This window comes from Mustela erminea, chromosome 17 (assembly GCF_009829155.1).
Source record: "Mustela erminea isolate mMusErm1 chromosome 17, mMusErm1.Pri, whole genome shotgun sequence".
Lineage (NCBI taxonomy): Eukaryota > Metazoa > Chordata > Mammalia > Carnivora > Mustelidae > Mustela > Mustela erminea.
Window position 1 is genome coordinate 5452218 of NC_045630.1, and position 15036 is coordinate 5467253.

Genomic DNA, 15036 nt, shown 5'->3' on the forward strand with positions numbered 1-15036 from the left:
TGCTCCCTGTGCTTTTGCGTGCTCTCAAATAAATAAATAAACAAACAAATAAATAAAATCTTTGAAAAAAAGAAAGAAACAGGGAGTTACGAGACTCCTAACGACAGGAAATAAACTGAAGGCTGCTGGAGGGACGTGGGTGGAGAGATGGGGTGGCCGGGTGGTGGCGTTGGGGGCACTTCGGGAGCACAGGCTTTTATATGCAACTGATGAATCACTAAATTCTACCTCTGAAAGTAATAATACACTGTATGTTAGCTAACTTTAATTTTTTAAAAATTAAAAAGAAGAGAAGACCATTATACTATCATCTCCATTTAGGGACACGCAGTGCTTATTAACACATTAGAAGCTCTGAGAGTTCTGTTGTTAAAAAGTGTATTTAACCCTCTTTCACTGATTTCAAATTTTGCTTTGGTCATGGACTGCTTTTTTAGTACCATATGTTACTGTCACAGGTAAGCAATATTCCAGAAAACATTCTGAGGCGTGAAATTCTAGGGTAGAAGCAGTAGCATTTTATAGAGAAAGAGCATCGAGAAAATAAATACAGCTGTGGGTTTCAAGGGAACAATCTGAAGAAAGTACATAGGGAAAGATAGGAAGAAAATAACCCAAATCATCAGCTGGTATTTCTAGCTGGTGAAATTATGGATGGTTTTTTCATTCTTTGTTCTTTATACCGGCTTTCCCTGACCCTTCAGATGAGATTAAACTCCCTTGCCATAAGCTCAAGTAGCATTTCTGTTTCTAACTGATTACCTGTGACCACCATGGTTTCTTCTCTGTCCCCTTCACGCGGGGACAGAGACTGTCTTTGTCTTGTTCAGGGCTATCGCAATCAAGCCCCTGAGGCTTTCTCCACTCAACCGACTGGAAGTAATAGCTTCATGTCATGTACACATTCTCATAATGAACCTACGTTGTTTTTTATGATACATAGGAAAATGGAAATTTGTCAACTGCTCCAGAGAGTTCTAGACCTAAAACAGCATTTTGGTAATGCTTTATCATTTCTTAATTTTGTGACATTTGGCAAGTACCTTAACTTCTCCAAGCCTCTGGTTACCTCTGTGACCTTGGAGATTGAGTATTTGTTCCACTTCCCAGACAAGACTGCTGACAAAAATCACAGGACCGCACATTTGAGGAAGGATAGGAAGGAGCACATCCAGACCAGGGAAACCCACACCAGATGCAATTAGGCAAGAGACTGGAGGCCGTGGCGGGGGTGGGGGCTGCGGGGTGGAGTGGCCACACAGTGGGGAACTGGCTAGAGACAAAGCTAAGGTAAGCGTAGGACCAGATCTGTAACCCTGTGATGCTATTCAGAAGCTTAGATTTGTTCGGGTTTTTTACCTTTTTATTTTAACTGCAATTAGTTAACGTACCATGTAATATTAGTTCTGCTTGTGCAGGATAGTGACTCTTCCATACATCACCCTGTGCTCATCACAAGGGCACCCCTTAACCCCATTACCTGTTTAACCCATCGCCCACCTGCTCCCCTACGGTAACCATCAGTTTGTTCTCTAGAGTTAAGCATCTATTTTTTGATTTGTCTCTTTTTTTCCCTTTGTTCATTTCTTTTGTTTCTTAAATTCCACATATGTGGAAAATAGTATGGAGGTTCCTCAAAAAGTTAAAAACAGAACTACACTCTGATCCAGTAATCCTACTACTGGGTATTTACTCAAAGAATACAAAAGCACAAATTCAAAGGTTTACATGCATCCCTTTATAGCAGCATTATTTTTTTTTAAGATTTTTACTTATTTATTTATTTGAGAGAGGGAGAGAAAATGATCAGTGCGGAGGGGCAGAGGGAGAGAGAGAGAGAGAGAGAAGCAGACTCCCTGCTGAGCAGGAAGCCTGATGCGGGGCTTGATCCCAGAATCTGGAGATCATGACCCGAGCCGAAGGCAAAGGCTTAACTGACTGAGCCCCCCGGGCACCCCATATAGCAGCATTATTTGCATAGTCAAGATACGGAAGCAGCCCAAGTGTCTGTCCACAGGTGAATGGATAGAGAGGTGTTATGTGTATGCAATGTAATATTATTCAGCCATAAAGAGGGAAATCTTGACATCTGCAACTACATGGAGCTCGAGGGTATAACACTAAGGGAAATAAGGGAGTCGGAGGAAGCCTGGACTCCTTCCTGAAGATTAGGAGCCACTTCTGGAATGTCTGAGCCGTGCTGTGACTGGGTCCCACCTGCCGGGTCCAGCATCTCCCCTGGATGAAATCCAGCTGCCTGGTGCAGCAGGATCTCACGAGGCCCCCTCTGCTGCAGACAGAGGCAGAGGTGTCTAACTCTCCACTCAAAACAGCAGTTGTGACAAAGCGTCTTTGAGGACAGGGCATCTAAAGACATCTGAGCATGAAGCTCTCGCTTTCAAGGTGGAGAAATTCATCGGATCCCAGGTTTAGCAGGAAAGTTTCTCATGAGGATGCTGGACTGGTCTCGATTTCTCAAAGACTTCTTCCACGAGTCCAAGCTCAAGGACACAGGTTCCAAAGAGCAGAAAAGTGGTTATGACCATACCTTCCTGTTAGAAAGCACTTTCAGGTAATACGTACGCATTTTATGTTTCCCGAGCACGTAAGACAGGTCGCGTGTTCTCAGGCTGGCCTGCACTGATCACTGTCTCGCTTCATGCTCCCTCTTGCCGTGCCTCACACGGACTCTTGTTATTTATAAATACAGAAGCTAAGGTTCAGGGAAGCTAAGTTCCTGGGCCAAGGTCACAAAATTAATCTGGCAGAACCAGGCTTCGAACCCAGGGGCCTGACTCCGTTCTAAGCACTGCAGGGTTGTGCGAACTGCCTGCTGTCGTCCTGGGAGGCCTCGAGGCGGACGCTCTCTCCACATAGACGAGGTCAACGGCCGTGCTTGTGTCCTCCTGGGAATTCGGGCCTCCAGGTGCCTCGGTGTTTCACCGACCAGTGGTGCCTCGTCCCCCTGTTCTTCCTTCCCAGTCGCAGGCCAGATCTTGTCTCTGAAGAACATCTCCACGGACATGTCGGGTTATTACATCTGCACCTCCAGCAATGAGGTGGGGACCGAGTCCTGTAACATCACCGTGGCCATCAGACTTCGTAAGAGCGGGTTGGGGGCAGGGTGGGTCAGCCTCGGTCTGACGGAGGCCAGGTCACTGGTGCGGGGTCCAGAGAGACAGCTGAGGGAGACCTGGTGGTGGTGAATTGGGGAGCCTCTGTAGGGTCACCAGCTGGCAGGGTAACCTGGGGTGACCTCTGTCGGATGCTCCCCTGCCTAGAGGTCAGGCCAGTTCCCTTGGTTCTTGGGAAGCAGAGCCTCAGACTGACTTCTGGAGACCTGCTCAGCCCTGCCTGCCTTTAGGGCCACTCAGTGGGCATGAGGGAAGCGTCCAGAGTCAGCTGCCACAGAGTCTGGACCCTAGTTTCTGGGGCGGGTCCCCAGCACCCGCTCAAGGACAGGCTAGAGCCAGAGCTGGCATGGCAGACAGCTGGGGACTTTTTAGGAGCCTGGGTCGCCCAGGGAGAGTTGGGACACCGATCTATTAGCCTGGGTGTCTTTGCGCCCACTCCAACCTGACGAGTGTCTCTAGACCCCCGTCTCCTCCCTGCAAGGCCATGCCCTTCACGGGGTGTTGCTGGGAGCTGGCAGCCCTCCCTGGGCTGGGAGGAAGGCTGGGCCCGTCCAGAGGCTTCCCTCACCATGGCTCCTCATCCCCAGAGGCCTGGGCTCAGGTCACGCCTCGGGAGATGCAGCTGCCCTGCTCTGTCTCTTGCAGCTTCCATGAACGTGGCCTTGTATGCGGGCATCGCGGGGGGCCTGGCTGCAGCCTTCATCGTCCTGGGCATTGTCATCTACTGCTGCTGCTGCCGGGGGAAGGACGAGGCTGAGGACGCAAAGCCGTGAGTGTTTGCGGACAGCCTGTGGGCAGGAGTGGGGGCAAGTGCCACGGCTCCTCGTGGCCTTTTCCACTCACACCGCCCATGGGGACAGCTGCCCCCAAGTGGCTTTGCAGCCCTGGTGCTTGGCTGCAAGGCCTGTGATTGCCCAGGCTTCCTGTGGCCTCCGGGGGCCAGCCTGGGGCGGAGCTCGTCCCTCCTGGTCTGGTGGAACCAGACTGCCCCTCTAACACTCTGAGCTCAGGAGCCACCTAGCTGCCACCTCCTGTCCACTCGGAGCCAGCCTGCAGCCCGGGGGCCCTTCGCATCTGCACGGGTAGGGGCGGCAGGTCCAAGGGCTGCTTTTCCCCTAAGCAGCTCTAGGCCCAGCTCCCCAGTCTGAGTGAGGGCAAACCCTCCCCTCTATCCCCACTGCTCCCAGGAATCGGATGATCTACCAGAAGCCTCCAGAGCAGGTGAGGGAGCTTCAGACAGAGAGGGAGGAGGAGGAGGACTACAGGCAGGAAGACCGCAAGAGCATGGGGCGGGGGTCCCCTGGCCACGCCGACCGGTGACGAGCCCGCCGTAGGCTGAGGGGGGGCAAGACTGGCGTCTATTCCTCGGCCTCCTGCCCCCCTCTCCTGGCTCCGTTTTCCTCGCCCTCCATCCCGGCCACGGACGGGATGCTTCTTCCCTGCGTCATCTGCTGGAGGGCTTGGCTAAGGGGGCCTTACCGGTGACTGACCCTGCCAAGCGCCCTCCCCCGCAGCGTGACCCCTTCCTACTGCCGTGCCCGGCTCACAGCCTGGCCCTCAGCCGGGACCAGGCCGCAGCCTCACCTTCCTCTGTAGCTGGCAGGGCTCCCCAGGCACAGGACGGAGCCTGGGGCTCCTGGCTGGGAGCGACCCGAAGTCTCCAGAGGCAGCCCCAGCCTCAGCAGAACGGGAGCGGCTCTGCTCCCCACCACACACACAGGGCACCTGGGGGAGCCCCGGGGCGCTGTGGGGGGACGGGTTGCACACGGTACCTACTTGTTGGATACATGAGTCGGGGAAGGACTCCCTACGATTTATCAAACCTAAGTGAAAAGTCCTGCTTCGGGACCACTTTGGCCCCAAGCTCCCTTTCCAGCTCATCTCCCGAAACCCTCCGTGAGGGCCGGCTCTGCTCCCCTGCACACTTCCTCAGCGGCCCATCACTTTCTCTCTCCGGCTCGGATGCGCTTTCCATCACCACCTGCCCCAACTGGCCTGTCTCAAATCCCAGTGATAACCAGACCCTGGTCTCCCCCACACGTGGGAACAATGTCGTCACCTTGTCTCCAGCTCCTGAGCAGTTAACCTGAGCATCAGCCCATCCCTCGAGCAACGTCTGAGCTCCCTGGGCCGCAGCCTGGGCTGCACTTCCCTCCCCTCCCCCACCCCCACCCCCCCAACATCCCAGGAGCCCCCCCAGCCGGGCTCACTCCAGCTGAATCTGGGCGTCTTCCCCTTTCTGGTCTCTCTGATGTTTGTAGACTCGCAACTCCCCCCTCCCCCTGCTTGCCCGTCTTGTCGCCCACTGTCGGAGCCATGTCCCTGCTTCGGGCTCGTGGCCCTGTGGCTAGTCTCACCCAAATGCAGTTTCCTGTTAAATTAACGTCGTTGTCTTTTCTGGATGATCAGAAAACCAGTTCTTAAATCTGTCATCCACTTGTGATTTTTAAAAAAAAGTATATTTATACACACATATATATCTTATATATTTTGTTAAATTCTTTGCTTCATTCAAGTGCTATCAGTAATAATAAATGTCAGTGGATATTCTTATTTCTTTTTTCCTGCGGGGTTTGTTCACCCCGAGGGAACGCGCACGTCTCCCGGGCTTGTGTCTACTTACCGCACGCCTCTTCTGCTTCCCAGGAGCGGCGAGGCAAGGTGACAGGGCGGGAGCGGAGTAGAAGGTCAGATCTGTGGGTTCCATTGCCGGTGGCCGCAGCAGGGTCAGGCGCTGTCTCTGGGGGCGGCCGGGACAGGACGGACCCTCCCCGGCAGCAGAGGGATATTCCAGGCAAAGTGTCAGGCGGGCCGCGGCGGGCCTGGTGGTCCGTCCACAGGCTCCAGGGAAGAGGGTGGAGATGCTCTTGCCAGTGATGCCCCAGACGGGCCCCTCCTGAGAGAGGAGGAGGTGACGCGCCCGCTCCAGCTGTGGGACAAAACACGTGGCTCTTCCTCCTCAAAGCAGCATGATCCACAGCTGGTTCTCGCCTCCGACATTGTCTCTCCTGCCACACGTTCAAAGGCCCTTCCCTGTCCCTTCCCCTTCCAGTCCCAACACCGGTCACGCAGAACTGTCATTCCCGTGGTCTGTCTCCGCCTAGGCCTGTAGGGTTGGTGAGGGCAGGAACTGAATCTCTCTCACGGCCTCCACATGCTGGCACTGGACAATGTCTGTTGAATAAATACTGTTTGGTGTCAACGTTTCTTGCCCAAGGTCATCTCCTGGTCCTCTACCTACTTTGAAGTGCCTTCGTCCTCATGGCACGAGGTTCTCCAAGCATGCCCTTGACAGAGCTGAGGGAGGGAGGGTGGCCACCTCCCCCAGTTTGGACTGGCTTATTCCTCTGCTCTGGAAAGGCTCTGAAGGTTCACATGCCTTAGCGCCAGGCTCGTGTAAGGAAATCAGGGAAATCAGTACCCATCACATTAATTCGATAACCTTCAATCAGGATCTGTTGCATTGACTTAATGACAAATCTTTCATGAGCACCTACTATGTGCCGGACCTTGTGCCGGCTGCACAGTCTAGAAAGGTCACCAAGACACGGTTACTCAGGAGGAGCTGAAATCTAATGGAGGTGACAGGAACATAGTTATGGGAGATGGAGAAGATGCCACAGGAACACAGCGGGACCCTGAGGGAGTTCAAGAAAGCTCCAAAGAGGAGGGGAAGTTTGGTCTCCATCTTGAAGGAAAACCAGTGGTTTTACAAGTGGAAAAGGTGTGGTGCTGCCAGGTCCGTACCCAGTGTGGGGTTCTCCTACACGAGCCTCAGGTCACGTGATCAGCTGGTAAGGCTGGATTTATTTCAATGCAGAAACCGTGGGAATGAGATGACTGCGGTTTCTCTCATAGTCAGAGTCCACGATCCCAGTCTCCTTAGGCTGTCGGGCATTCCCTTCCAATGCGTGGTTTCCGGCCGACAGTACAAAGACTTAGCATGCTTGAGGAGAGACACCAAGGTCATCATTGTTTGAGGGAAGATCATGCGCTAGACACTTGTTAGCCATTTGAAACCATTTTTCTTACAATCCTTACTTACAGCTTCAAATATCACGGCCCATGGCGAGATGAGGCATGCGTGTTATCCCCTGAGGAAGGACTCTGGCTGCCCGGAGAGGTCCCTTCCAAGTACCATGAACTTGGTAAATCAGTCCACTCTTTATGGGCTTGTTCTTCAGTTCCTTTAGTGCATGCCCCCGCAGCACTGGCTTTCAAAGGCAGAGTGACATGAACCAACCTCACAGAGCCTGATGTACAACACTAACAGTGAACGCTCGGACAGCACTTGCTCTGGGCCAGCCACTGCTCCGGACACTTTCCACAGAGCTCATAATCCTCACTCTGGGAGTTAGGTCCTATTATTATTCCCGTTTTACAGTCGAGGAAGCTGATGCCCAGTGAGTTTTAGCAAGCTGAATAAACACCGAATGTCACTTTGCTATTTGCTGCTGTTTAGCCGACCAGACCTGCCCCAGGCATTCTCACCCCCTGACGACTGTGGCCTCAGTTGCTTATTGAACATGGCCTCAGAACAAGGGAAGCCAGCGATCTTCAAGGAAATGTCCTCTCTACACCGGTGGGCCTCACCAAGCATTATGTCATCTGGGGCGATTGTGAAAGACTCACCAGCCTTGCTTCATTCCTGGAGGTTCTGGGTCAGGGCCCTGAGCACCTGTAGGGTGATGCCTCATCCCTACTGGAAGTGCTGTCCGGGGGGGAAGGACCTACTTGGGGACACCTGCTGTTGGCTCTTGAGTTTGCTCATGGAGATTGGCTCTCTTCTGGCCGACTTCCAGTTGTGGGAAAGGGCCAGGATATAGTGCAAAGTGGGTTTACCATCAGCTCATGCTTTTTTAAAAAACAATTTTTCCTTTTTATTTATTTATTTATTTTTCAATGCAAGCTGTCTTTTCGTATTCATCGGCTTAAGCCAACTTACGTCCTGGTGACGACATCAAGTCTCAGTGGCAGACGACAATGAAGGGTTACTTCTTGCTCACACGACCTGCTGCCTCTAGCTCAGCCTTCTCCATGCCTTCCCCGTTCCAGGATGCGGGCTGAACATCAACGCAGCCCTTAGGAAGGTGCATCTCATAGCAGAGAGAAAAGAAAAGGTGGGACTTTGAGAAGACTCATAAAGCTTCGCTTGGCCGGGGGTTCCGTTCCTTCTGCTCCTACTTTGTGGCCCAGAGCAAGTCACATGTCATCAGAACATCGGCCCACTGTTCCTCAAAGAGAAACAGTGACTATATTGAACCATCAAACCACCTAGTATACCTCCACTGTTTCCTCCTCTGTCCTCAACAGCTTCCCCAAGTCTAACCTGAAACAAACTGGATCGATCCTTGAAATCACTTAACTTGAAGCCACTTCTTGAATGAAAAGAAGGTACTCGTGCAGTATATGTAGATTTTTATTAAGGCCACCATGTACAGCCCAGGCCTTGTCTTTTATTGTGGGAAAGCCTATTCCTCACATTTGGGAAAACCACCACCTTCCCAAAGCCCAAAAGAACAAGGGGAGAGAAGGGGGCGAACCCTTCCAGGACCCAGAAGGAGCCAGAGACAGAGGAAGGGGTTTCCAATGGGAGGTGGAGTCACAGAGAGATGCCAAGTTCAGAACAGCAGCACCGATGTGGGGCGCGGGCAGGGGAGGAAACACCAGTCTCCACCCTGCCCATCAGGTCATGCCTTCTGTGGGGATCCGCCTCTTGGAGTAAAAATCGAGGAAGAAAGGGAAAGAGAAGGTCGGGGGAGGGGGAGGTGCAAATGAAGAATAACCGACACATCTGTCTTCACCTGGAAGCAGTTATGGGTTTCCTGTTTTTACCGAGTTCTGACTCTCTCCACCCCCTCCCCTCTGTACCCCCTGCACCTTCTTAGAGGGTGAAGAGAGATGCGTTCCACTTCTAAAAGGGTTAAAGCTCGTTCAGAGATGAACTGAAGAGAGTCCAAGTTCCAAATAAGGAATTTTAGAAACACTCATATCCTACTTTGAGGGTGGGAAGAACAAGGGCCTTCCAATGTCTTCCCAGTGCCAGAAAACGGGGGATTGGTTCTTCAGATGGCTGGTCCTGCGACCGCGCCACCGTTGACTGGGAAAGGCTCTAGGAACGGTGCGCGTGGAGATGCCACACGTACACAGGAAGGTGGTGGGATGCTATGGTATCCCTCCACTGGATTTTTTCTCCTTCCACTATTTTTCTTGAGATAATCTCAAACCTACAAAAAATGTTTCAGTACAATACAAAGGACTTTTTTTCCTGAACCATTTGAGAATGCCAACACAATGCTCCATCACCCTGAATGCGAATTATATATGTAGAATACTTCATGTACATTTCCTTCCTATAAGGGTATTTTCCTAATTGACTGCAATACAGTCATCAATATCAGGAAATCAGCATCAATACCCTTAGACCCCATTAGCCCGTAATATCCAGTAGAGCAAGAGCATCTAGTTCAGAATTATTCCTTGCATCTAGTTACATGTCCTATCTCTGTCTGTATTGTATAGAAAGTCTCTCAATTTGGGTTTGTCTGCTATTTCTTCATGATTAAACTCATGTGTTTTTAAGGAGAGCATCGCAGAAATGAAGCTGTGTTCTTCTGGTTGATCCTATGGGGTGGCCCAGGACTTTAATTTCCCTATTACTGATCATGTGAACTTTGGTCACTGGATGAAAGCGGTGCCTGCAAGTTTTCTCCATTCTAAAGTTACTCGTTTTCCTGTTGCAATAAGTAACTTCTTTTTCTGAGAGGTTTTTAGAGACCATGTAAACATCCCATTTCTCATCAGAGTTTTAACTTACTCATCAGTTGATTAAATCTCTATGGGCTCTATTTTATTTCTATTTTATCTCCTGGGTTATAATCCCTTGTTGTCATTACTTATTTTGATGCTCAACTAGTCCCAGATTTTGGCCTTTGGAGTCTCTTTCTAGCTGACTTCTTTGGCAACAATCCTATAATTCTTTTTATTTTGCTTCTTAAATTCCACATATGAATGAAATCATATGGTATTTGTCTTTCTCTGACTGACTTACTTCACTTAGCATTGCACCTGCTAGGTCAGGTCCATCCATGTTGTTGCAAATGGCAAGATTTCATTCTCTTTCGTGGCTAAATAATATTCCATTATGTTTAACCATTCATCTGTTCATGGACACTTGGACTGCCTCCAGAATTGGCTATTGTAAACAATGCTGCAATAAACACAGGGGTACAAAAGTCCCTCAGATTAGTGTTTCTGTACTTTTGGGGTTAATACCCAGTAGTGCAATTATTGGATCTTTTTTTTAAAAGATTTTTTATTTACTTATTGGACAGACAGAGATCACAAGTAGGCAGAGAGGCGGGCAGAGAGAGGAGGAAACAGGCTCCCTGCTAAGCAGAGAGCCCGACATGGGGCTTGATCCCAGAACCCTGGGATCATGGCCTGAGCCAAAGGCAGAGGCTTTAACCCACTGAGCCACCCAGGCGCCCCAAGGGTAGTTCTATTTGTAATATTTTGAGGACCCTGCCTACCGTCTTCCACACTGGCTGCCTCAGGTTGCCTTCACACCAGCAGGGCATGAATGTTCCTTTTCTCCAAACCCTTGCCAACACTTGTTTCTTTTTTTAAAAATTAATTAATTTATTTATTTTTTAGATTTTATTGATTTATTTGACAGAGAGAGAGAGAGATCACAAGTAGGCAGAGAGGCAGACAGAGAGAGAGGGAGAAGCAGGCTCCCTGCTGAGCAGAAAGCCGATGCAGGGCTCAATCCCAGGACTCTGAGATCATTACCTGAGCTGAAGGCAGAGGCTTAACCCACTGAGCCACCCAGGTGCCCTTTATTTAAAAATTTAAATTCAATTAGCCAACTTATAGTATATCATCATTATATGCAACTGATGAGTTACTGAACTCAACACTTGTTTCTTGAGCTTTTGATTTGAGCCATTCCAACAGGAGTGAGGTGGATTTGCATTTCCCTCATGATCAGTGATGTTGAGCATCTTTTCATGTGTCTGTTGGCCATCTGGATGTCTTCTGACCATTTTTTAATTGGATTATTTGGTTTTCAGATGTTGAGTTGTATCAGTTCTTTATATAGTTTGGATACTAATCCTTTATCAGATATGTCATTTGGAAATATCTTCACCCGTTCAGTAAATTGTCTTTTAGTTCTGTTGGTTGTTTCCTTTGCTGTGCAGAAGCTTTTTATTTTGATGTAGTTCCAATAGTTTATTTTTGCTTTGGTTTCCCTTGCCTCAGGAGATACATCTAGAAAAATGTTACAGCTGATGTCAAAGAAATTACTCCCTGTGTTCTCCTCTAGGATTTTTATGGCTTCAGGTCTTACATTTAGGTCCTTAATTCCTTTTGAGTTTATTTTTGTGTGTGGTGTGAGAAAGCAGTCCAGGTGCCTTCTTTAGCATGTCCAGTGTTCCCAACAGCAGACATTGAAGAGAATTCTTCCCAGGGAGCCTCTTTATACTTCAGCGTCAGGCATCATCCCTTTTCAGCCTGTGTATCATAAGTTCATGAATGGCGATGCCTGGGTGGCACAGGTGGTGGAGTGCCTGACTCGTGGTTTCAGCTGGGGTTGTGATCTCAGGGTCATAGGATCCAGCCCATGGGGCTCCGCCCTCGGTGGGGAGTCTGCTTGGGTTTCTGTCTCCCTCTCCCCCCACCTCTCCCCTCCCCCTGCACGCTCTCTCTCAAATAAATAAATAAATCTTTAAAAAAAAATAGTCCTGAACTTTGTAAAGCATATTCAAAGACATGACCCATTTTGACCCTCGCAGCTGCACTGTCAGCCAGATAGCCACGCTACCTCAGAAGAAACTGATGTTCCGAAGAATTGAAGTGACTTGTCAAGGATTCAGGCAGCTGGTTGGTGACAGAGCTGGGGCCCAAACTGAAGTCTAACTCTGTGTCCTGAGCTTTATTATAGAACCTTCTCCTCAGAGAGAGATCCAGAACCCTTGAACAATATGTTAGTTGCTTAAGGCTACATGCCATGGGCCTTAGCCCTTCCCTTCAGGAACACTCTATATGGTTTATCAGCTCAGAGTGGCCTTCCTCCTCTCCCAGCATGTTGCTTTTCTCTTCCTGTTCCCACTTTCTCTAACTCGTTTTTATTATCTGCCTTATGAAATTAAAAACATCTTGCAGTTCCTTTGAACCCATTCCATGACTCAGGAGAGCTGTGTCTTGGCACCTAGGGTGGAGACAGGGAAGAGTCAGGCAGAAACAATGCCACCACCAAAAAGTGCCCAAGACCTCATTAATTGGAGTTATTCTCTAGACCAGATGGGGACAAACAGATGGGGGTTGCATTTGTGTTAGTTTTGCTCCCTTAACTTCTCTACAGTGTGGATGCAGTGGAAATAACCCAGGAAGATCTGAAAACCAGGGGCTTTGGCAATGTGCCTCCGCAGTCGTAAGATCGGTGGAGTTTTTTTCCTTCATTGATAAAAGAAGCCACTGAGACCAAAGGAGGTGCCTAACAGTCATCTCTATGGCAAAAAATTTACCACCGTTTTTGACTCATTAGGAGGGATGACCTCAAATTTCCAGATATCAGAGATGGAAGCATGGAGAAAATCATGTAAACCAAGAGTATATTCTTTTAGGGAGAATCTTTCAGCCGGAATCAGAAAAATAATGTGATTTCCTTCTTCATTAGCTCCCTCAGGTAGGAAAGTAAGTTCGTTGTTGGGTTTCCAGTGCCTAGAACAGTGTTTGGATATAACATGTGCTCAATAAATATCAGTTAACGAGTAAATGAAGTTGATGCAAACACCCAAGAAACCCAAGATTATTAATCTCATAATTCAGAACCCTAATCAGTATTTTAAAATATTTGTAAATACCACCTCCAACTGCAGTTTTACCAGGACTTAAGATTCCTTTAGTGTATCTTATTCTTGTTAAAATTTGAGTCTTTGTTAGCAGAAAGATAATAATTTGAAACATCAGGAAAACCCTGAAAAATCCATTATCAGAGATAGGAACAGTGGGTACAGAGAAAGAGAGTGAAAACTACCCTTAACCATGCAAAAATATATTCAACGTCATTCACAATAAGATAAAAGTAAATTAAAACTACACCAAGAAATATTTACCACCTGTAAGATCTGCAAGAATCCAAACTTTGGACCATGAACACCGTTGGGGAGTCTGGTGAAAGCAGCACCCATGTACCTTGCTGGTAGGCGGGCCAAACGGCCCAAGAGTTCTGATGGAGGAGAAACTGGCAATATTCAGCAACAGTATACAGATGCATACCATGCGGCCCAGTAATTACACTGCAAATCAGTATTTTAGGAATCTAGAGTCAAGACACTATCCTGAAAACACACTAACAACAATATGACAAGATGTATGCCCAAGGTACTATTAGGGCATTATCTAATAATAAGACTAGCAATAGCCTGAATCAGTAGGAATATAGTTAAGTAAAAAGGGCTTCATCTGCATGATGAAATATAGTATGGTGTAAAAAGGTATGAGGAGTATCTCTAAATCCTACAGTCCAGCAATCTCTAGGTTATATTGTTAAGTAGAAAAGGAAGAATGAAGAAAAACATGTAAAGTAGGCTACCGTTTATTTTAGAAAGGGGGGGTTTGCTTATATCTGTATGTTGATATAGATACAGATGTACATATACACATGTATGTATTTGCTCATGTACTAAAAACCACTAACAGAATAGTAGTAAATTTAAAAATGGTTATATAGAGGGGTAGAGAGAGGGTCTTCTTGAAATAGCACGAAAAGGGGAACCTGGGTAGCTCAGTGGGTTAAGTCTCTGCCTTATGTTTGGGTCATGATCCCAGGGTCCTGGGAATGAGCCTCGCATTGGGCTCTCTGCTCAGTAGGGAGACTGCTTCCCCCTCTCTCTCTGCCTGCCTCTCTGCCTACTTGTGATCTCTGTCAAATAAATAAATATAAATCTTTAAAAAAATAAAAAAGAAATAGTATGAAGAGTTGTCTTTAGAAGCATAAGTACTTCACAAAATTATGAAACAAAATTAAATAAAAACTCCTAAAAAGAGAAAATAAAATACAAGTATCTGCATATCCAGTTAATAGTGTGATTGCACAGAGATGAACTATTTTGAGTGACTTTAAAATAGTAATTTGACCATGTCTTCCCACTGGAACCAACCCTAAGGACAAAACAAAACAAAACCTTAAAAACAAAAACAAAACCTTAAACTCTTCTCAATAATTATAGTGTTGCTAGTAGATTTAGTGCTGCTATTTTGAGTTTGTTGTATTGGAAGAGTAAAGAGAAATGAAAATTTGTTTTCATTTAGAACCGGATGTTTCTGGCATGGTTGAAGGGAGATACAGATACAGGATTAGTGAGGTTAAGTAAAAGCCTGGGGACCTGCACTTTGTCATATAGTGTGAAATCATGATGTATTTGATCTTAAAAATATATATTCTCCAGTTGTATCTACTGAAAAGGCCCAGATAGAGTTTCTGACTGTATTTGGGCGTCACCAAGACCAAGCTCAGGTTGATGGGTTCTCTAAAAAAATTTACAGAGCTCAGCAAAGCTGTTGTACTCACAGTTTCTTCTGCGAAGAGATTACAGAGTGAAGTCAGCAGGGGATCAAGGCACATCGGGCGGGGACCAGGAGAGACCAGAACAAGCCTGCGGTTGTCCCTTCCCTGGCGGGGGAATCACAGAGACAGTACTTAATTTTCCCAGCAGTGACGTGTAGCAACATGCACAGAGTATTGCCAACCTCAGAATCTTACTCAGATCTTGTTAGGATTTATATTAGGCCTTCAGTCATGTTGTCAAGACCCTCCTGAGGTCAACTGACACAGTGTGACCCCAGGACCCCTGCCTGCAGAAATCATGTTGCTAGCATAGAGCACCTGGTGTAG

At 47.9% G+C, this 15036-nt stretch overlaps 1 protein-coding gene and 1 long non-coding RNA gene across 2 annotated transcripts in view; one reads left to right on the plus strand and one right to left on the minus strand.

Annotated features, from left to right (window-relative positions):
• Nucleotides 1-4474, plus strand: part of GPA33 (glycoprotein A33) — a 43981-nt gene extending 39507 nt beyond the window's left edge. Inside the window, exons 5-7 of the mRNA XM_032317953.1 lie at nt 2983-3102; nt 3780-3903; nt 4322-4474. Of these exons, the coding sequence (XP_032173844.1) occupies nt 2983-3102; nt 3780-3903; nt 4322-4454 (377 nt within the window). The 3' untranslated portion in view covers nt 4455-4474. The remainder of the gene's footprint in view (nt 1-2982; nt 3103-3779; nt 3904-4321) is intronic.
• An 8198-nt stretch (nt 4475-12672) lies between these two features.
• Nucleotides 12673-14808, minus strand: LOC116576128. Its single transcript, XR_004280059.1, has 3 exons — nt 14713-14808; nt 13335-13438; nt 12673-12860 (listed from the first exon to the last, which is right to left on the minus strand). It is a non-coding gene; the product is annotated as an uncharacterized LOC116576128 (long non-coding RNA).
• Between the last annotated feature and the right edge of the window lie 228 nt (nt 14809-15036).